Genomic DNA, 14,985 nt, shown 5'->3' on the forward strand with positions numbered 1-14,985 from the left:
CCCAGCTCTCATGAGGCTGTGTTCCCAGATCCCATGTATTAAGATGACTGATGGGAACCCAGGAAGTATTTTCTCATGGAAATAATAGCAATGGCAAAGTGGGTGTGAGGTTACCAGGTGTGGCCCAAGACCAAGTTAACCCAAAAGGGACTGCCTCCACAGCCCCACCCCTGGGGGTCTTCACTCACCCAACACATCCTCAAAGAGTCCTCACTCACCCATCACTTCCTCAAAGCGGAGGCTGCTCCATTATTCGTTCTTCTCAGAGCCACAGACACAGACCAACCTGCTTCCATCATAAGTTTTTTCCTCCACCTACCTCCCTGGGGCTCTGTTGTCAGCCCTCTGGTCAGCTCACTTTATACTCTCTCCTTGGGAGATTCCTGCTACTCTTAGGACTTCCACAGCACCCTACCTAGGGAGGCACTGCAGGCAGCCAGAGGAGGACCCTCGAGTTGAGGATCATGATGGCAACTCACTCATGGCCGCCATGATGGGTCAGGTGCAAGAAGAGGCAAAAGCAAAAATAAGGCACTGTGTGGCCCCTGAGAAGAGAAGCCAGCTTTGCTCCTTTCTGTCCAATTTCTAGTCCAGTCCCCAAGAGGCTGGCTCGTCTCTGTTTCTGTCTGTAGGTGGCCCTGAGAATATATTCTTAAGTAAATTCTTTACTTGGGCTATCTTGAGTGGGATTCTGTAAGTTGAAATGGAGAGAACTTGGCCTACAATGCCAGGTGCTAAATCTTGTTTGTCCGGGCTTCTCAAGCTAATCTCCCAATTTTGACTCAGGCTCCCGGATTCGAGGTCCATGAGGGGCCCAGGATTGCGGCTCCCTGGACAAATGCCCGAGGGGGGTCACCCCCCCCTCACCCAGCTCTGCACCCCACTGTGGCCCCAAGTGGACTTCCCACCCAGTGTCCCCAAATTCTGAGAAATGCAGTCATAATAAAAATCAACCTAAAGGTGAATTTACTTTTCCCAACACTTGAAGTTCACAGCGAACTCTGGCTTCAATCCAAGGTATAAATCAGCCTCTGAATGAGACCCCAGGGAATGAGATGATAGAATCCTTATGTTGAATTCTTTTTTCCTTCCCAAAGAACAGATGTGCATTTTATCAGATGCCTCTTTATCATCTCAAATTATTTTACTAAACTGAAGATTTTATGGGCAGAATAGCGGCCAGGCCTTGCCCAATTCCTGCCCCACAGTCCTCCCGTTTCTGGCTGCCGACTGCGGTCTGTGGGCTCAGCCCGCCCTACACTGTGGCCAGCCCTGTCCTAAGTCGGGCCGGGGGGGAGGCGGCGGCGGGGGAAGGTAGATATAGGGAGTTTAGGCTCAAATGGGAGGGTCTCAGAAGCATTTCACCTTTGACCGGTTTGGATCCGTGTGCTCCTGCCTAATTTCTGACCCTTGTCTTCATTTTATTCTCTCAGGCCAAGTCTCCAGCTTATTGTCCTCCCTAATACCTATGCCCCAGAAGGATTGGGAGTCCTTGCCTTGTCCTCCCAAGCTTGCAGCACAAAACTGGAACTTCCTGTGAGTTTGACTAAAGGTCCTTCTGATGCTATTTGCCTGGGTCTTGGCTCTTGCCCTCCCGGGGGCCCTGCTTTGCCCCCTGGCAGGCCCCGTGCCCCAGGCTGGATCCCCAACACCAACTCCTGCCTGGATGACAGCTGTCACCTGGGGCCTTCCCTCTGCCTACTGGATCACGCCTCCTCTGGGGGGTTGGTGGTTGCCCCACACCAGCAGGGGCTTTGGATCCCACGTCCCACCCCCTCCAGGCTACCCCATTCCTCCCATACTCTAAAACATGACCATAATCACATCCACCATTAAAGCTCCATCTCTTGAATGGCAGGAGAAAAAGTGGGTATCCTTGGTGCTGAGCACAGAAGAGGTCCCCAATTAGCATCTGTTACTTGAAGGAAGGAGGGAGGGAGAGAACACTGGTGTCATAGGGTCAGCAGAGCTGTGAGGCAGACACATGCCTGAGTAGGAGTTCAGCAAGTAAAGATCAAGTTCTACACCACAGGGGCCAAGGGGAATTCTCAGAGGAGGGCAGGGATGACGGGAGCAGCTGGCTTGTGGGGGGTGGGGACGGCAGGTCTGGGGGGAGAAGGGATGAAAGGAACCCTGGAGGGGTGAGCAGAATGCCAGCACGCCCTCTCTGGCATGGAAAAGACCGCATTTCCATCTGGGAATCTATGTGAGGGGCCCCGTAAAGAAAGCTTTTGGCCACATGGCTAAATGATGCCCTTTTCAGACACTTCCTGCAAGGTGACCGGGGCTTGCCCAGCCCGAGGCCACCACCCCCTAAGCATTTCTTTCATTGCTGGCACCCCACATTCGGGTGCAGTCCTAACCTCAACTGACCTCTGGGGGGAGCAGAGGAGCAGGGAAGCACGGAGGCCACCAAGCACTCCTGAGGCTCGTGGCCCCATCCACAGACCACAAGCGTTTGTCTGGCATCTTTCACGTGCCAAGGCTGATGCTGGAACAAAAGAAGACAAGACAAGGCCAAAGACGAGTCACAGCTGGGACAGGCTGGGGGATGCAGCAAGGCACACCCTGAACGTGACCTGAGACAACAGGGAGGGCACGATGAGATGCAGCCCTAATGGTGCATGGAACTCTTCCACATCTTTCCCTGTCGCCTCTCAAGAGTGCTGATGGGGAGATCGAGTCTCCCCGGCTCAAGGGGACAGTGTCAGTGGCGATGCCAGCAGGTGTTTCTAGAAGCAATGGAGGGTAGGGGCTAAAAGTAGGGCCTTTGACCTGAGAGTTAAGTCCTAATCTGGGCCCTGCCAGTAATCTGCTGTATTAGAGTTACTTACATACCTCTCTGAACATTAGCCTTCGTGTCTACACCAACAGCACCGACCCCCTAGAACCGCTGTGTGACGGTTAAATGAGATCATGTGTTGAGACTCTAAGACATACGCAGCAGACAGCAAATGCCAGTTAGTAGTATTCTCTCTGTTGTTGCTACCGGCGTCCGATCCATTTTCAGGTCTCTTTCTGGCCAACTGTGAGATCCTAGAGTTTGACTCAGGAGGACCGGGGAAGGCTAGGGAATTGACCGAGATGTCCTGTGGGAGGGTCAGATCCCAGTGGTGCCGGCCCAGCTCCGGAGACCCCAGGGAGGGTGCTGCAGAGTACGTACAGCAATGAAAAAGAATTCTGGGGCATAAGGGGGATGTGGAGCCTGAGACACAGAGGTGGGCCAGACAGGAGCCCACACAGGGGCAGCCACGGTGGCTATGACTATTGGGCACCTGCCAGGGGTCAGACCCTGGCGTAAGTGCTTTCCCTACCACGCCTTTCAATCCCCCTGCAAGACAGGCATTAATAGCCCATTTTACAGATAAGGGATGAGTCACCCTGAGCCCCCCAGCTAATCAATACAGAGCCGGAGAGGAAAACCGAGGCTCACCTGACTCCACTACCCAAGCCTTTCTACACTGCAGTTCTGCAAGGTCCGGATGTCCACATAAGAAGAACATCTCATGCGGCTATTCAGTGGGTGCACTGAGACCAGGTGACGGCAACGTGTGCCACTCCAAGTCATGGGCAGAGTGAGAAAAGGAACTCTAGGAGCTGAAGGGTCTGCCAGGTGGGAGGGCCCCCATGGTTCAGAGAGGAGGCCCAGAGAAGGGAGGCAAGGTACCCAAACCTACGTCTTTCACGCCTGCTATTTCATTCTTTTGAACTCAGGAGCCCAAACTGCTGGGCTTATGCAGACGCTCACACGTCTGGGAGGAATTTAGGAACTGAGGAGTTAGAGGTAGGTCGGTGTCTTAAATAGAGCTGGACATGGCCCAGTGGCTCAGAATAGACAAGACGGGGCCATCAGCTTCCATCAGAGCCGATAGGTCATTACAACCATCTCCCCTTTCCAAGTCCTCATGACAAAGCCCAAGAAATCACATCCATCATCCGGATGGAGGTAACGGTGAGGTGAGACTTTGTCTCCAGGTTTCCAGACATTTGCGAAGATAAGAATTTGCAGTACTGGCGTCCTGGACTCTTTAGGGGAGATACAAACAAACAGAAGCCCAAAACATCAACCACGTCGCCCTGCACCTTGTGTAGTTAGCAGAAGAGGTGGCTCGGGCCTTGGGAACGGGGCTCTCGGGCTCGGGCCCAGCGCATCGAAGAAGACACAAGACGGTCGGAGAGTGTGTGTGTCCCTGCGTGTGTGTCCGCTAAGTACTTCCTTCACTACACAGCTAATCCGATTAGCTGCTTTAGGAGACTCTGCAATGTTAATTCAAGGGTCCCATTCATAGAGCAGCTTGGCCCACGGCTGCTCAGAGCTCCCATTCTTCTTTCTGCAAATAAAATGCACACAGAAGGACTTTCTCTCCCCGAAGAATGCCCTCTCGCCTCCTTGCCCCGCACACAGCCAAAATGCCGCTGCCACTTCCCCTGGTAGCTCCCACGGCAGGGCCAGGGGCCCGTCTGGAACTGGGGAGAAAATAGAGCTCTTTGCATCCCAAGCACAACAGGAGGCTAATTTTCACAGCACTGTCAACCCAGGGGGCCTCCCAAGCCGGCAGCCGTGCTGAGCGAGTTGCGTCGTGAGAGCGCACCAGTCGTAGGGCCCTGGAGGAGTCGTTGGCTTTCTCTGGGCATTCAGTGCTCTTTCTGCAGAATGGGGACCTGGAACAGAGGGCTCAGTTGGAACGGAAGGCTGGAAGGAGAGAAACTCCGGGCTTGTATAGACACAGTGTCATTCTGTTTGGCTGGAGGACAAGGAGAGGGAAGGGGGCTGGATATGTAGGTTGCAGACAGAGCGCGGACAGCCCAGACCAAGGTCAGACTCAGCAGTGTTTCCGCTAAGTGATAGGGAGCCATCAAGGGTTTTAAGGAGTGTAGCTGTTGTGGGGGTCTCCCAGGACTGCTCTAACAAGGTACCACAGGGTGGGTGGCTTGAAACAACAGAAATCCATTCTCTCCCAGTTCTGAGGGCTAGCAATCTGAAATCAAGGTGTTGGCAGAGCCATGCTCCCTCTGAAGGCTCTAGGGAAGGAGCCTTCCTCACCCTCCTGCTAACCCGGAGCGGCTCGGGCAATCCTGGCCCTTCCCAGGCTCGTAGATGCTTCGCTCCAGTCTCTGCCGCTCTCTTCACACGCCCTCTTCCTCCTCGCCATGTCTATGTGCTCTCCTCTTCTTATAAAGACTCCCATCGCTGGATTCAGGGCTCATCTCAAGACCCTTAACTAATTACATCTGTAAATCCTCTAGTTCTACATAAGGTCACATTCTGAGGTTCCAGGTAGACATGAGTCTGGGGGGACATTATTCCACCCACTCCAGTGGTTGCCAGGTCAGGGCCAGGAAGATTACCTGGAAGCAGGATGGGGAAGGAGGGACTAGAGGCAGGGAGACTGATTCCTCTAAGTGAATGATGAGGATGCTCCCTGCTTGGGGTCCCAGCAGCTTTTTTCTGTGGCCAGTGCAGCACCCCATGTGGGCTCACAAACCAACCCAGGCACAACCCTTTGCTCACCCTTTGGCCCAGAGAGGCTGCAGCCTACCTTCCAAGGGATGGCAAAGGAATGATTACACGCACCTCTGCTGTTCTCTGTTCCTTCTAACTGGCAACATGGCAGGCAGGTTGGTCTAGCAGAGGACCACATGGGAGCTGGGAAAGCTGGTTCTAGTCCTGGTCTTCCCACTCACTGAATTTAGGACTTTGGACACATCTAGGGCAATGATATTGTTTCATTCTGCAGCCAAGAAAGCAGCTCCAAACTCACAGGAGGAACCAGGGAAAGAAGGCCGCTGGGGCTACACTTCAGGGGTCTGTGCCCTCCCCACTCTGATTCCCCTCCAGGGATTCAGCGCCCCCTCCTTGAACTTCCTTCCCTCCCCTAAAACACAGGGGCACTAACCAAAGCTTGGAAATGACATAACCTAAATCTAAGAATACATCCTTTCACACATTTGGAAGCAGGAAGATGGAGTAAAGATGTGGTTCCTTTTTATTTATTTATTTTAACCAAAGCAAATGTTTAAGAATCAATGCACAAAGTTGTTCATAGCACCATTGTTTCTAAAAGGAAAAAATTACAGGAAGAAAAGGGAAACACTCTTCATGTCCACCTGTATGGGATTCGTTTGATGAATTATGACAGAGTTGGGCATTAAGTGTGATAGACTACAATGTACTGCATGAAAAGATGTCTATGAGGTGGTGTTAACAGAAAGATGCAGATTGCACAAGAAGGTGTTGAGAAAAATCCCTCCTATGTTTTAAAAATATCTGTATGCTCACAGCCTGAGCCCAGTGAGGCTGGAAGGAATCCAGCAAACAGATAATGACACCGATCCCTGGGGCTGGGAGAACAGGAGATTTTTACTTTCTACTTTGTCCAATTTTGAGTTATTGGACTTTTTTTTTTTTTTAACAGCTGGCAGTATTAGTTTCATCAGCAAAAACAATAAAAATATTCCCATTCTGAAAATAAAATAACTATTCTAGATAGATGCCAAGTACTATTGGCCCACAGAGAAAAGTGATCAGGATAAAAATCACTTTGCCATAAAAGCACACCAGGAAAAAAAAAGAAAAAAAACAACAACATTCTGAGCTTGGGAAGGAGGAAATACCACGTAGGTATATGTTTCAAAGGCCTCAAACCCAAGCTACCAATGTTCCCTCCATCACACAGCAAATTTCCCCTGTTCTCCACATTAGCCTAAACCCTCCCAGGTCAGTGCTTTCGGCAGATACTACTACTAAGAATAATGAGGAGGTGGCAGAGCTGATATTTATTGAGCACTTATTATTAGCCAGGCACTGTGCTAAGCACTTGATATGTATTCTTTTTGTCCTTATAACATCACTATTCCCTTTTGATAGATGAAGAAACTGAGGCCCAGCTCAAGGATCCAAACCCAGACAGTCTGATCCTAAAACCCGTGACTATAACCAGTGCTTTAACCACTCTTCTGGAAGCAAAGCCCTGTTGGAGCCCTTGATCGTTTAGGCCCATAGGAGATGGTTCCAGGCTCTGCCAATCTCCACCAACCCCTTCCTTCTTCCTCTCCACCCACGTTGGCCAGTGCCTTGTACATACAGGAGACTGGGTCACCTCCAAAGGGATCCAAAGACAAATATGATGTGGTCTCTGTCCTCTCCTAGTTCACAGGGAGGAAGGAAAGAGAAGACTCAAGTTCTTAGACCAGAGGCTGACCATGTTGGCCTTGGGGGAGTGCCAGGAGGGAGGAGAAGGCAGGGCTGCTAGGCTTCCCTTCATTGCAGCATCCTGAGGCAACCTTCTGGGCATGTGACTCTCCAGGAGCTGGCCTACAGCTGGCATGGTGGCTGGCCACTCCCAGCCTCTCTCAGGGGTCTCCCACTCACATCTGCCAAGCCCCATGCTGTGCCATGGCAGGTCCCCCAAGGACAACACAAGGATCACTGATTGGGGTGACCCTGAACGTTCGTGTTGGTGGATGAGCACCAACTCACTGCTGTGCTGGTCCAGAGTATGGGAGAAGGGTCCCCAAGCCAGAGAGACCATGCCCCAGCCCCCGAAGTCCTCATTGGATCTTGCATGGACACCATTCCTGCCTTCCAAATCAGTACGCACCCACACAGAATGCAAATTGGTGCAACTTCTTTGGAGAACAGACAGTATTTACTAAAGCTGAACTTACGTAGCTTATGACCCAGCAATCCCACTCCTGGTTGCCCAGTGGAAATGAGTGTTTGTGTCCACCAAAAGGTATGTATAAGAACATCAGTAGCAGCTTTATTGATCATAGCCCAAAACTGAACGGTCTAAATGTCTGTCAATAGAAGGATGACCACGCTAGCATTTGATCACACGAGAGAATACCACACAACGAGAGAGAGCGAACTACTTCACTCAACAAGGTCAAAAAGCTGAGTGAAATAAGATAGACACAAAGAATACATGCTGTGTGATGCTATTTCTGCAGGTAAATGAGTCTGTGGCTGCTGTGGGATGGGTATTGACTAGAAGGGGGCACAAAGGAGTGTCTGTGGTTCCGGAAATGTTCCATGCCTTGGTCTGGGTGGGGTTTATGTGGACATACGTAGAAGTTCCATCATCCTGTATATTGGAGATATGTGAAGTTTGCAATTTTTAAGTAATATTGCAAAAAAAAAAGTTTTAAAAATTTTAACCACACAGAGATTACAATCAGGTCAACTTCTCTAGGCCTCCAGGTAAGAACTGGTTAGTTGGAGTGGTAGAATTATGAAGAGATGCTTCCTTTTGTTAGAGCTCAATTAAGGTCATATATATTGGTGTGAAAAATAATTTGGCTTGTAAAAAAACATTTAGAATTCAAACAGACTATTCAAACCACACACGAGAGGCCTCAAAACTCCTAAGAAATTATAGTTATAGAACCAGACACCAAAACGAAGCTCTAAAGGGCTAAACTGTTCCTCCTTCCTCCCAACCTTTGGCAGTGGGGTCCCTCTGACCTCCTGACAACCTTTGCCCTCTTGCTCTCCCCTCATCCCCCAGCCCCTGGGGGGTGCTTGGACTTGGCCCGGTCCCTGGAGCTGCTCATATTCCTCATGAGCCATGGGAGCTGCCCCCTTACTCTGGGCACATTCCCACCCACCCCTCTAACAGGCACCCTCACCATCTACCCCCACCAACCTCGGCGGGTGCATCTCTCTATCACAGCCTACCCCAAAGAGCCACCCTCCAGTGACTCGCACCTTTCCGAGGCTCCCCAAGTAAAGACAGGCCCTCTCATACTCCCCGTGTGGCTTCCCCACTGCCTGAAATGTGTTTTCTCAATTCTTTACTTCAAGGATTCATTCTCATCCTTCAAGACACGATGCAAGGGTGTCCATTCCCACAATGGCTTTCCTGGCTCCCCTATGTAGGCTTCTTCCCCTCACTCTTCTCTCTTCCCACTTCTCTTGGTTCATTACAGCCCTTGCCGTGAGGAACTGCAGTTTATCTCTTCACCTGTCAGTCTTGTTCCACTAGAGAGGAGCACCTCAGTGATAATATCTGTCATTGCCTGAGAACTTGCTATGTGCCAGGCACCAGGCTAGCCCATTACCCTGGGACTTGATCCTCCCAAACCCCTGTGGCATGAGGGATGGTTTCATCCCCATTTTGCAGATAGGAAAACTAAACCTTGGAGATGATAAAGAGCTTGCCCAGGTCTAAACCGTGTCTGCCTGGCAGGAATGGTCTCCCTGAAGGCAGGGGTCCCATCTTACTCCTCTTTTTCCAGCACTGCACTTGGTCACGACAGGTGCCCCAAAAAAGGGTACAAAGCTCAGTTACGCAAGAGCAATACGTTCTGGAGACCTGCCACACCACCCTGAGCCTATAGTTTATAATACTATTTGTGGACTTAAAAATTTGTTAAGAGAGCAAAGCTTTTGCGTTCTTAGCACAGTAAGTTTTTAAAAGTCTCCAAAGAAAGGAAAAGAGGGTGTGGGGAGGGGCGGCAGGTAGCAGGGGCAATGTAGCCTCAGGCACATGTGAGCCCTGGTCACCAAATAGCCAGCCAAGGTGAGTCGCACCGGCCCAGCCGCCTCACAGGGCAGCCCCTTTGCTGCTGCTAAGAATAGGGATTCCCCAGAGCTGAGGCGTCTGAGCCCGGGGCGGGGCGGGGGCGGAGAACTCAAGAGACTAGTCCCACTACTATTCCCCCCAGGTGGAGGCAAGGAGGGAGAAGAGTAATCCAAGTCTGAAGCCCCATCGTGTTTCCTGGTTTGACTGCAAAACCAGTGCACAGCGCCCCGGGAGCAGACATCTTTCCCAGTGCTGAGCGTTCTTAGCATCATCGACAGACATGCCCGAGAGGGAGCCCACGGAGGAATTCTCTCTAGTCTGGGACGTGCGGGGCCCACCCAGGGGCCAACGTCCTGAGAACCCACGCTGAGCTCAAGTCTGAACCTTCTGAGTTGCAGCCTGAACCTTCAGATAAAGAGGCAAATGGAGGGCGCCTGGGTGGCTCAGTTGGTTGAGCGACTGCCTTCGGCTCAGGTCATGATCCTGGAGTCCCGGGATCGAGTCCCACATCGGGCTCCCAGCTCAGCAGGGAGTCTGCTTCTCCCTCTGACCCTCCCCCCTCTCATGTGCTCTCTCTCTCATTCTCTCTCTCTCAAATAAATAAATAAAATCTTTAAAAAAAAAAAAAAGAGGCAAATGGAGATTTTCTTACAAGGATCGGCAACCCTGGACGCTCCAGCTCCGCAGCCTGCAGTGCAGAAAGAGTGAGGCCTCTGGTTTTCCACAGACAGACAGGTCAAACACTGATGTCTCGTGGTCCACACCCACACTTGCCGGAGTCCCTGACCCCTCCCCCCCAGAGAAAGAAAAATGGGGGACACAGTCCTTACCTGTGCTATGTTCCCCTTCCTCTGCTGACTGCTTGATCCAGTCTCCGGCTTTGTCGACGTGAAATAACTTCAGGTCCTCTTCATCTAAGGCAATGTCTCCCCAAAAGACAGCTGCAGAGAAAAAAAACATAAATGGATCCATTTAGGCTGGAGATCAGGGAAAAAGATGGATTTATTAATGCCCCGAAGGACATTAGATGTTGGGTAGCAAACTCTAGAAATGACAATCCATCCAATCAAATCTCTCCCTGAACCTAACACATCAGGCTGGTAGAGACAGAAGAATGGCGTATAATAGTTCTGTGTACCAGAGCCACAGGGCTGGAGCCAACCACCATGATGATCAAGGCCTAGGTCTGTAAGGTATTTTGAAAGGGCACCCTGTCTTACTCGAGCTGTAAGCAGCTCTGGGCAAAACCACCACATAGAGATAGCTGTTTCTTTCTTCTCCAGAGTCCCCAGGATATAAAAGAAAAGCATAATGTGATAAATGATACTACTGTTCACAATATTTGCTGCCCTTCCCTGGGGGAAGATTATATTTCTTTGCCCCATTAATGTCAGAATCGGCTACTTCACCTGCTCTGATAAATAAATGTGAGAGAAAGCTTTAAGAGTTAGTGCACGATTCACACGTCCTCTTTTCCCTTTCCCAAAAGACAAGCAATGTTCTAGATAGGGGCGACTCTCTCACTCTGAGTTCTAGGGTAAATAGGATGGGGAGCAAAGGTATGGCTGACCAGGATGGATATGTAGCATGAATGAGGAGAATAAAACCTGCTAGTTTTACAAGTCTCTGAGATTTGGGGCTATTTGTTACTAGAACACAGACAAATGTGTTTATCCTGACAAATACGGAAATTGCTATCAGAAGTAGTATGCTGCTATAACAAAAATCCATTGTGTTTGGGCAAGGCAGTGAGTGTCAAGGAAACTGTTACTGAAGCCTGGAAGGAGGTGAACTATGTTATGCAGTGATGGGGTACCTGGTAAAAATATTGGCCTGTATTCACTTGGAAAGCAGATGATAAACCGAATGAGCTATGGCTTTAAGTGAAGAGATTGAGAGTCAGAATGTTAATAGCACGCCTTAGTTGCTATTAGCTGTGTTTGATAAGGTACTACAAGAAAGAAAAGGGTTTCATAGAGAATTGGGCAATTTATAATGGGAATGACAAGGCGTGGAGAGAGTCCAGAAATTCAAGAAGAGCTAACCTATTCTCATCACTAAGCAATAAAAGAAAAACTGAGAGGGCCTTTGAGTAACAGAGGCTAATTAAAACTTAGCTTTGTGGTGAAGAGAAATGGGAACTCTCACCCATTGCTAGTTGGAAGATAAGATGGTATACTACCTATGGAAAATCATTTGGCAGTTTCCTAAAAAGTTGAACATGATCTTAAAAACATAATCTTAAAATCTCAAAGTTTCCTAAAAAGTTAAATATAATCATATGATCCAGCAATTCCACTCCTAGGAAATCTTCCCAAGAGAAATGAAAAGATATGTTCACACAAAGACATAAACTCAAATGTTTATAGCAACCTTATTCATAATAGCCCCAAACTTGAAAACAACACAAATGTCTATCAGCTGTTGAACACATAAACAAAATGTGGTATATCTATAAAATAGTCAACTATTTAGCAATTAAAAAGAACAAACTATTGGCACATGTATGACACATATATGTATTGACTACAACATGTATGAGTCTCAAAAACATCATGCTAAGTGAAAGAGGCTAGATGCGATAGACTACATATTACATGATTCCATTTATATTAAATGTCTAGAAAAGGCTAATTTATAGAGCTAGAAAAATTAGTGATTGCTAGGGTTGGGGGCAGGACTGAGATTTGGCTATCAATGAGCACAAGGGAGCTCTTCCCGGTGGTGGAAATGTTCTATAATTTAATTGTGGTGATGGTTGCACAACTATGAATTTACTAAAATCACTGAATTGTACACTTACAATGGTGAATTATACAGTATGTAAATTATACAAGAAGTCTGTGTGAGAAAAAATAAACCACTCAACCTTATTGCAAGGACCAGTCAAGATGGTGCCCAATACATGCTTTCAGTGGGAGAAGAATGGGGAGGGACAGGAGACCAAAAGCAAGGTTCCCTCAGAGAGGCCTAGCAAATGCCAGGTGCCAGCAACTAAGTCCAGAGAGAGAGAGGCATGTCTAGAAAACAACCGTGGTGTGGCTCCCCCACCTGCAGCTGAATCAAACAGGAAGACGACTAACATTTCAGAAAAGCATGTGTCAGAAGAGCCACTAGAACGGCCTGCAGGAGACTGCAACTCTTTGAGACTTAAAATGACCCCAAATGATCCTTGGGCCCCCAACCTTCTATGGGGAAGGAAGTGGGCTGAAAAAGATGTCCTCTTCAGATACAGCCAATGAGAATAACGGAAAAGACAGGACCCCCCCACAATGGCACCATGGAGGGCCATGTTGGAAAGATGATCGGAGAACTACTCACAGGAGGTGGAATCAGAGCCCTCCCCTGGAGAGCACACATGGGGAAGACACCTCGTGGCCTGCCACTGCATCCTAGTCCATCTCTGGAGCCAGAGAAGAGCAGAGCTCTAAGATGTAAGTTTCAAAAACAAGAATAGTTCAGGGAACAGCAAAGAGTGCTGGGATTGGTTCGTGATGTCTGCCGTGGGCAAGTGTGGGAGTGGCAACCCTCCAGGGTGTGTTCGAGGTCCCTGCTTTCATCTTTAGGAAGAGAATCGGGGTGATACTGCTGTAGAAGAGAAATCAGAGGTCTGATATAAAAGCAACTGCTCTCCTTAGAAATCGAAAAGAACAGATTGGAAAGTGTTCCCAAATAAAATAAGATACTGTCACAACACATAAGAAAAAACGATGGATCAACGATTAGCACTACACCACTGTGCAATAATATTTTCTGCAATGGTGGTAGCCATTTCTGCAATATGGTAGCCAATAACTACATGTGGTTACTGGGCACTCGAAATGTGGCTGGTGTAACTGAGGAACTGAATTTTACGTTTTGTTTTATTGTAATTAAAATTTAAATTGCTACATGTGGCTAATGGCTATATTATGAATACAATATAAACAATATAAACTAAAATTGTATATGGTATACATAATATAATATAAAATAAAATAAATTATATTTAAAATAGCAGCAAAAAGCAACACATATCTAGGAATAACCTTGATACAAAAAGTGTGATACTATGCCAAGAACGTAAAATTCTACTAAAAGCTATAAAAAGTGACTGACATGAAAAGAAAAACATACTATGTTCCTGAAACGTTCATTCTTTTCAAATTAATATGTAGATTTAATATACTTCAATCAAAATCCCAATAATGCTTTTATTATTGACAAAATGATATTAAAGTTCATCTGCATGATTAGGTGATAACACTCAAGAAAGACTACTAAAGGAAGACTGGCTTCATTGGACTAATTAATATGTTACATGTTATAACATACATGTTATAAAAATACATGTTATAAATATGTTATAAAGCTACAACAACCCTGCAACATAAAATAGTCTGGAAGCAATCCCTAGGCTATATAAGAAAATTCATATATGAGGAGGTCTCACAAATTTGTGGAAAGAGGGGGCAATCAATGAATTATGTTGAGACGAATAGGTTAGCTATTCAAGGAAAAATCAGGTTGGCTTTGAACTTACACTACACCAGAATAAATTCCAAATAAGTAAAAAATATATTAAAATTTAAAAATTAAATCAACAAGTTGGCAGAACAATATTTAGAATCAAATGAGCTAATAAGTCTATGGATTCAAAACACACAGCTATTGAATTCTTACCAAAAGGCAAAACATGGCCCCTGGCAATCTCCTAAGAGAAGCTCTGGGAGGGTTCCTTTCTCTTTCCCCCACTAACCCCGGCTACTAAAGTGTAATTCACAGACAAGCAGCAGCATCTCAGAGCTCCATAGAAATACAAGATCGCAGGACCCACACCAGACCTGTTGAATCAGAAGCTGCATGTGAACAAGATTTCCAGGGAGAGCGCGTGCACACTGAAGTCTGAGAAGCACAGACCCAAGGCGCCAGAGCTTTTGCCTCCATCAACCATGCCCCTAGGGGCACATAGAGAACTTGAAAGGATAGGCCAGAGGAAGCATCTAAAATGCCCATCAGTGAAAATGCCATGGGCTTCAGTCTCGGCTGACCCCACTGAACTCCAACCTGCAATTTAGGGAGTTGTCACAAGGTGGTGTTTTGTTAGGAAGCTCTGGCTAGTAACTCTGTCGGGAATAGATTATGAAATACAATAGGAAAAATGCTTTTCAGAATCCAAAAATAGAAATCTTTAAAGTAGTCAGGTCCAGTTTTAAATAAGAAATTTGCAAATATAAAAGGAGACTAATTTTAAAGAAATACTTTCTAATGATATCTAATCAGTGATGTGCTGATAATTAACAATTGGCTAGGGGAGGGGAGAGCCTGGTTTGTAGCATTTGCTGATTTCCCTGGTGTAACTCCCACGGTGGCTGATTTCGAGGTGGCAGAACATGGTGTTGGGAAAAGGAGCGTACCATGGGCTCTCACAAGCTTGCAAGTGAGAACCAGCTCCAGCAGACTACTGTAATAATAATGA

At 47.7% G+C, this 14,985-nt stretch overlaps 1 protein-coding gene across 1 annotated transcript in view; it reads right to left on the minus strand.

Annotated features, from left to right (window-relative positions):
• Nucleotides 1-14,985, minus strand: part of TLL2 (tolloid like 2) — a 127,116-nt gene that overhangs the window by 85,947 nt on the left and 26,184 nt on the right. Inside the window, exon 2 of the mRNA XM_045876276.2 lies at nt 10,358-10,468. Within this exon, the coding sequence (XP_045732232.2) occupies nt 10,358-10,468 (111 nt within the window). The remainder of the gene's footprint in view (nt 1-10,357; nt 10,469-14,985) is intronic.

The sequence above is a fragment of the Mirounga angustirostris genome, unplaced genomic scaffold (genome assembly GCF_029215605.1).
Source record: "Mirounga angustirostris isolate CCGP_5_RB_7025 unplaced genomic scaffold, mMirAng1.0.hap1 SCAF_6, whole genome shotgun sequence".
NCBI classification, from domain to species: domain Eukaryota; kingdom Metazoa; phylum Chordata; class Mammalia; order Carnivora; family Phocidae; genus Mirounga; species Mirounga angustirostris.